General features: G+C 53.7%; 1 protein-coding gene across 1 annotated transcript; it reads left to right on the plus strand.

Moving 5' to 3' along the window:
* The first annotated feature begins 241 nt into the window (after positions 1-241).
* Positions 242-2,715, plus strand: LOC109460615 (tryptase beta-2). Its single transcript, XM_074322787.1, has 6 exons — positions 242-264; positions 470-530; positions 678-849; positions 956-1,221; positions 2,144-2,307; positions 2,383-2,715. Exons 2-6 carry the CDS (start codon positions 470-472, stop codon positions 2,545-2,547), a joined length of 828 nt encoding a protein of 275 aa, XP_074178888.1. The 5' UTR covers positions 242-264; the 3' UTR covers positions 2,548-2,715.
* The last annotated feature ends 4,211 nt before the right edge of the window (positions 2,716-6,926 follow it).

Below are 6,926 nucleotides of genomic sequence, written 5' to 3' on the forward strand. Positions count from 1 at the left end.
GCCCTCTGCAGATGGCACTCAGATCCAAGATAACAAGCACCACTGTGGTCAGCAGAAGTCAGATAACACCCGGGATGGACGTTGTCGGACTCCCCGAGGAAGCGGGTCTGCCATCGGGCGAGGGTAGCAGGGCCCTGGGCCAGACGCCCATTTCCTCCGCTCTGGATTGGAGGAGGGAGCGCCCCTCCTCTGCCCCCGTCCTGGTCTGGAAGGATAAATGGGGAGGGAAGAACGGCTAGGCAATGGCAACAGGGACCAGCCAAGGTAAGCACCCTAACCAGGCCCGCACACCTGGGTGTCACTGTGCAGCGAGCAGCTGGCCCTCACATGTGGTGCAGCAAGACCAAGGCCCCAGGCCTGGACTGAGCCCTGATCCTGGGGTCCCCGACTCCATCTGCACCCCACCCCCTGCAGACCCCAGCCTGGCCCAGCCCCCAGCCAGGTCACGTGGGTCTCTTGCCGCTTCCAGATGCTGTCTCTGCTGCTGCTGGCGCTGCCCCTCCTGCTAAGCCTTGTCCACGCGGCCCCTGGTGAGTCCTGACCACGACTGGCCCTGGCCCTGCCCCTCACCCTACATCGTACAGGCCCCACATGGGTGGGTGGGTTCCCAGAAGCCCAGAGTTGTGTGGGCACTGAGGCCAGGCTGTGCCCTGTCCTGAGGTTGCTTCTTGCCCCAGCCCCAGGCCAGGCCCTGGAGCGAGCGGGCATCGTTGGGGGGGAGGCGGCCCCTGAGAGCAAGTGGCCGTGGCAGGTGAGCCTGAGAAAGAGAGATGAGTTCTGGAAGCACATCTGTGGGGGCTCCCTCATCCACCCCCAGTGGGTGCTGACCGCCGCGCACTGCGTTGGACCGTGAGTGTCCAGGGCCTGGTGGGTGGGGGCGGGCCTGGGGCTCCACCCTCGCTCCCGGGTGTCCAGGAGGCCGCTCAGCCACCGAGTAGGTGCCCCTTCTCTTCAGGGAAGTTGAAGATCCCAGACTCCTGAGGGTGCAGCTGCGGGAGCAGCACCTCTATTACCACGACAAGCTGCTGCCTGTCAGCCGGATTATTCCCCACCCCAACTACTACACAGCTCAGACTGGGGCAGACATCGCCCTGCTGGAGCTCGAGGACCCTGTGAACATCTCCCGCCATGTCCACACAATCGCTCTGCCCCCTGCCTCGGAGACCTTCCCCTCGGGGACCCCGTGCTGGGTGACAGGCTGGGGTGATGTGTCCCAGGGAGGTAAGCAGGCGTCAGGGACAGCTGGAGTGCTCGGGGGAGCTGGGACCAGTAACACCCATGACCCAGCTCTGGGGTTCCCATGGGGGATGGGTCCCTACTGGGCAGCTCACGGAGTGGGAGTTTGGTGAGTCTGGGAGGGGAAGAGGTGGTAGAGACAGTAGGTACCCACAGCAGGGACTTGGTGCCTAGGCAGCCCTGTGCCTCAGTTTCCCCTTGCATGAAAGGGCACAGTCACAGCCGGTGTTTCATGGGGATGATATGAGGAAAGAGAAATCGCACAATAAGGTGTCTTACTATTAAAGGGAAAGAGTAATGCCCACTGCTGGCAGGCTGGCCTGCGTTTCTCCCTGTGCCCACAGACAAGGAGACAGGTCCCAGTAATTAGGGTCCTGCCCAGGGGTGTTGGGTGGGGTTGGAGGCAGCTCAGTCTGACCCGTGCAGCACAACCCTCTTGTTCCATCTTCTCCACAACTCAGAGCAAAGCTTTAGGGACACTCGGCATGACAAGCGCCCTGTGGCATGGCCTCTGGGCCTTGCACAAGGAGCCTGATTGTGTCATCGCCCAAGAGCCAGTGGAGACACAGCATCCTGCCCAACCACCCTATACATGGAGGGGAAAACTGAGTCCCGGGGCAAGGGCTTGCCACGAGGCAGAGCGGGGAGGACCCAGGACCCTGGGCCTTGCCTCTTTCCTTCCCCAGACAGGGTTTAAATGAGACCAGGGACCCAGGTGCAGCCTGGGAGAGAACGGGCCAGGTCTGCTGCATTCACCCCTGCGTGTCCAGAGGTGGCAGGCCCTGGCACAGAGGACGCACCAGCAGCTCCTCTGCTGCCAGCCCCCTGCCCCCATGCCCAACGGATGACAGGGTAAGCTGAGCACCCCCAGCCCAGCCTCTGTGCCTCTTCCCTTCCCATCGCACAGTAACTCTCCCACCGCCATACCCCCTGAAGCAAGTGGCGATCCCCATTGTGGAAAACAGCGATTGTGACATGAAATACCACACTGACGTGTACACAGGGGACAATGTCCGGATTGTCCAGGATGACATGATATGTGCCGGGAGTGACAACCGTGGCTTCTGCCAGGTGGGCCCATGGCCTCTCCCTGAGCCCTCACCAGCCCTGGCCTCGAGAGCCACTGCTGACCCCTCTCCTTCCCAGGCTGACTTCGGAGGACCCCTGGTTTGCAACGTCCACTGCACCTGGCTGCAGGCGGGCGTGGTCAGCTGGAGCGATGGCTGTGCCCAACCCAACAGACCTGGTGTCTACACCCGTGTCACCTACTACCTGGACTGGATCCATCAGTATGTCCCCAAGGAGCCCTGAGCCTGTCCCTGGGGCTGCCACCTGGGTCTGCAGAGAAGCCAGCCCCCTCCTGCCCCCACACCACCGCTTCCTGCCCACGTGGTGACCTTCTCTCACCTTCCCTGTCCCCTGCCTGAGCCCTGCTGCTCCAGCGCAGACACTGAGCCTCATTAAAGAGCATGGAGAACACGTGGCTGGGGCCGTGCGTCTGATTGTGGGCATCACGGAGGCACAGGGAAGGGCATCCAGGGCAGCCGGGCACAGCCACTGGCACTGTGGGGCCCCTTGCCCTGAGCACCAGGTGTTGCTATGAGGATGGCCCCCTCCCCAGGGCCTGGTGCCCGGGGATGTGTCTCTTCGGTGAGCGGCCACATGTACTTTGGACACAGAAATCAACACAGTCCATTTAAAAGATGATTCTAGGGGTGCCCAGGTGCCCAGCAGTGGGGTCACGATACACAGCCTCGTTGCCCACACCCCGGGTCCCTCCCACAATGCAGCCCCCTCCCCTCCTCCCTCCACAGCACTGTCCTCTGCCTCTGTCAGGCCACACAGGCACGTGCACGTGGAAATAGTGTCTCACGAGTAGCTTACTTGTCCCTTCCCTCAGGTCTGGCAAAGTGGTTTTCCTTGAGGGCAGGGTTCTGTTCCAGGGAATGGAAGGATCTGGGTTCATTTCAAACTGGTTCTTTTCCTTTTCCCCTGCCTGAAGCATGAAAGGATTTTTCTCAGATCTCCCTGAGAGGCGGTGTGGCCCCTGGAGGAAAAGTCATCAAAGTGTGGCTTCCCCCAGGCCTGGGACCCCAGAATTTTTAACTCTCAAGCTCCCCCAATCACCCCGTAAGTGTTCTGACCAGGCTCCACTGCAGCGTCTGTGTGCGGTGAGTGGTGGTTCTGTATCCATCTGTCTCTCCAGTTTGGGGCATGGGTTTGCCTGTGACATTGACTCTCTGATGGTCTTCACTTGACTTTTAGTTCCGCATTTTTCTTGTTGTGAAGATGGGAGTAATGACTTCCAAGCTCTTCATGTGTCAGGGCAGAAACTGGAAGTCTATATGTATGTGTATATTTTTTAATTGAGATAAAATGAACATACAATAGAATTCACAGAACTTGAGTCCAGTTCAATGAGTTTTGAGCCTCTCTTACCACCACCCAAAACAAGATACACAACATTTTGTCATCTGCAATGTTTCCTCATGTCTTTCTAGTCAGGACTCCACCCTCTACCTCCAGAGGCAGCCGCCATTGGGATTTTTATCATCATAGGGTGGTTTTGTGGTTTTCGAACTTCACATGGAAGGGATCATATGTGTGGTACCTGACTTGTTTTGCTTGGCGCCGCAATTTTGGGATTCATCCAGCTTGTTCTGTGATTCGTACTTCACTGCCTCTTTATTGCTGAGAAATATTCCATTGTATTGAAGATATTCTCCTGTTTTGTTCTAGAAGCTTACTGGTGTCAACACTCGCATTTCACATAAATCTGTCTGGAATTAATTTTTGCGTATGATGTAAACAGGGGCCAGTTTCACTCTCCCCCATACACTTGTCTTATCGGTCCAGCAGCATTTTTGTGAAAGACCACTGGTGACCCATTCAATATCAGGACATATTGTCATAAATCACGTGACCCTTCAATTTCTGGCTGTTTATCTAGACTCTGTTCCGTTCCTTGTATCTCTGTGTACATCTTGCCCCAGTACTGCACTGTCTTAATTATTATAGCTCCATAGTAAATCTTAAAATTGGGAAAGGTGAGTTCTTCATAATTGTTCTTTTTCCTCTAGATTATCTTGGCTATTCCAGGTCTTTTACCTTTTCACGTTAACTTGGAAATCAAAATGTCAATTTCTGCAAAAAGTAAGGGCTGTTGAGATGCTGATTTGGATTGTATGATCTACAAATCAATATGGGGAGAATTGATATCTTACAGTCCAGACACATGACATATCTCTGTCTATTTAGGGCTTTTGAAATTTCTGTCAGCAATGTTTTGTATTTTTTGTTGTAGAGAGCTTGCTCACCTTTCATTAAATTTATTCCTTGTGTTTGATTTTTTATTCGATGGCAAACGGTATTATGTTTAAGTTTATTTTCTAATCATTGATGAATATTTAGAAATACAATATTGATTTTGTGTCTCACAGCCTTGCTATTACATTGGAGCAAAAGTAATTGCGGTTTAACAGGTGAAAAAATAATTGCAAGAACCGCAGTTACTGTTGCACCGACCTAACAAATTCACTTACTCCTGTGTTGGTAGAATACGTTGGCTTTTCTATGTACCTAAATCAAGTCACCCACCAAGTATTTTTGCCCCAAGCCCTGCTCCATCTGGAGTCTCGCAGTTCCGCGGATATCCACCAGAGGGAGCGCTGGCACTCCCCTTAGCACCTGCAGACAGGGGCTGGCCAGGTGAAGGGAGGGGAGGGGGCTGGCTCCCTCACCTACCACTTACCTGCCCACCAGGTCAGGGTCACAGAGCTGGGGTCTGACTGGGACCGAAGGCCCGGGGCTGTGACCCTTCGATGAACGGGGGTGGGCCCTGCGGGGAGTGGGGGACGGACAGAGTGGACGCAGCGCGGGGTCAGCCGACCTTGGCAGGTGATTGTATCCCCCCAGCCTCAGTTTCCCCACCAGAAGAAGACACTGAGGTGAACCAGAATCGGGCTGCTGCAGGGCTTGTTTCTCCAGGCCTGACTTGTAGCCCATGGCCTTGGTGCCCTTCCAGGAGGAGGAGTGAGTGAGTCATAGGTCAAAGGTCAGAGGGAGGGAGAGCCCCCCCAGGCTCTATGCAGAGGCAGGGACCAGAGCGCTGCCCCTCCGCAGCCCACCACGCCAGCCTGCAGGCCCAAACCGTCCGCCTGGCAGACCAGAGACCCTCCCGAGTCATCCTGGGGGCAGAACTAGGTGAGTGAGTACCAGGACGCCAGGGAGTGGGGGAGCCCCCATCCTCCACCTCCCCCCTTGGCTCACAAGCCCGGCATCATGGGTAGTCTGTGCTGAGGGTCTGTCGGTCTACAACGGAGACTTCCACCTCCTACAAGATACGCAGGGGCTGCAGAGGCTCTGAGGGGACAGGATGCCAGAGAAGTGGGGGCACCAGCCCTGCACGGTGGTTGTCATCCAGAAACAAACCCGCACACCATGACCCCAATGTTTACACGAGTGGATCGCATGCTGAGACCTTGGTGACGTCATATAAAGCTGCAGTAATCAAGAGAGTATGATATTAGTATAGGACAATATGTAGATGAATGAAACAATAGTCCAAAAAGAGACCCACACATAAATGACCAATGATTTTCAAGCGAGGGAAAGGATGGTTTCTTTATAAATGTTTCCAGAACAACTGTGTAATCTGTGTGGGATAAAGCATGAGCCTCGATACTTCCTTCAGAACATACACAAAACTTAATTCAAAATGGATCCTAGATTTAAATGCAGACGTTAAAACTATCAAACATCTAGGAGAAATCGTAGCACACAATCTTCACAACCTGGAGGAATGCAGAGGGGACTCAAAAAAGAAAAGACTTCATCCAAATTTAAAACTTATACTCTGAGTGAAGTGATACTATTAAGATAATGAAGGTAAAATCAACAGACAGGGAGAAAATATTTGCAATACATGTATCTGGTAAATGGCTTGTATCCAAATTTAGAAAGGGAGGGAGAGAGGGAGAGAGGGAGGAAAGAAAAGAAAAAACTCTTATAACTCACTAAGAAGACACCCAACATAATTAAAAAGTGGACAACAGGTTTGTTGCTGACAGTTCATCCAAGAAGCTGTATGAGTCACCAAGAAGCACATGACAGATGCTCATCCTGCTTCCTTGTGAGGAAACTGCAAACTCAACAGGACACTGCTCCACACCCACTGAAATGGCTAGAATGTTCCATGCTCTCTCCACTCCTCTTCCTCTCCCACCCTTGTCTTCTGAACAGAGCGGCTCACAGCCTAGAGTAGGGTAGGTCAGGTAGGTGTCTGGTTGGGGGTGGTGCTGGGGGCTGTGCTGGCCCAGGTGGGAGTCAGAATCCACTATGGGGAAAATTGACCAACTAGATCAATGAACTAGGGAACCAGGTTCACACACTCCAGAGAAGGCAAGCCAACATGGAGAGGGGGAACCTGAAATGAACTCTGTGGTGTGGGATCGGGATTAGGATTGGGGAGGGCTCATGTTTCAATACAGATATAGAACTATAGGTGTGGGATGTGTGCACGTGTGTGCCTGTGCGTATACTCATACAACTCATCATAAAAAAACAACAACACACCAAGCACCAAGCCACCCAACTGAAAACTGAGCAGAGGACCTGAATAGACATTTCTCCAAAGGGAACATACAGATGGCCAATGAAAAGATGCTCAACGTCACTAATCGTCAGAGAAA

This window comes from Rhinolophus sinicus, linkage group LG18, assembly GCF_036562045.2.
Source record: "Rhinolophus sinicus isolate RSC01 linkage group LG18, ASM3656204v1, whole genome shotgun sequence".
Lineage (NCBI taxonomy): Eukaryota > Metazoa > Chordata > Mammalia > Chiroptera > Rhinolophidae > Rhinolophus > Rhinolophus sinicus.

What these genes read in the sequence shown, in the direction of transcription:
- LOC109460615 (XM_074322787.1), top strand. Translation starts at nt 470, where the DNA reads ATGCTGTCTCTGCTGCTGCTGGCGCTGCCCCTCCTGCTAAGCCTTGTC. An exon ending in CCTTGTCCACGCGGCCCCTG is followed by an intron (nt 531 to 677) that starts GTGAGTCCTGAC and finishes TTCTTGCCCCAG; the next exon opens with CCCCAGGCCAGGCCCTGGAG. An exon ending in GCCGCGCACTGCGTTGGACC is followed by an intron (nt 850 to 955) that starts GTGAGTGTCCAG and finishes CCTTCTCTTCAG; the next exon opens with GGAAGTTGAAGATCCCAGAC.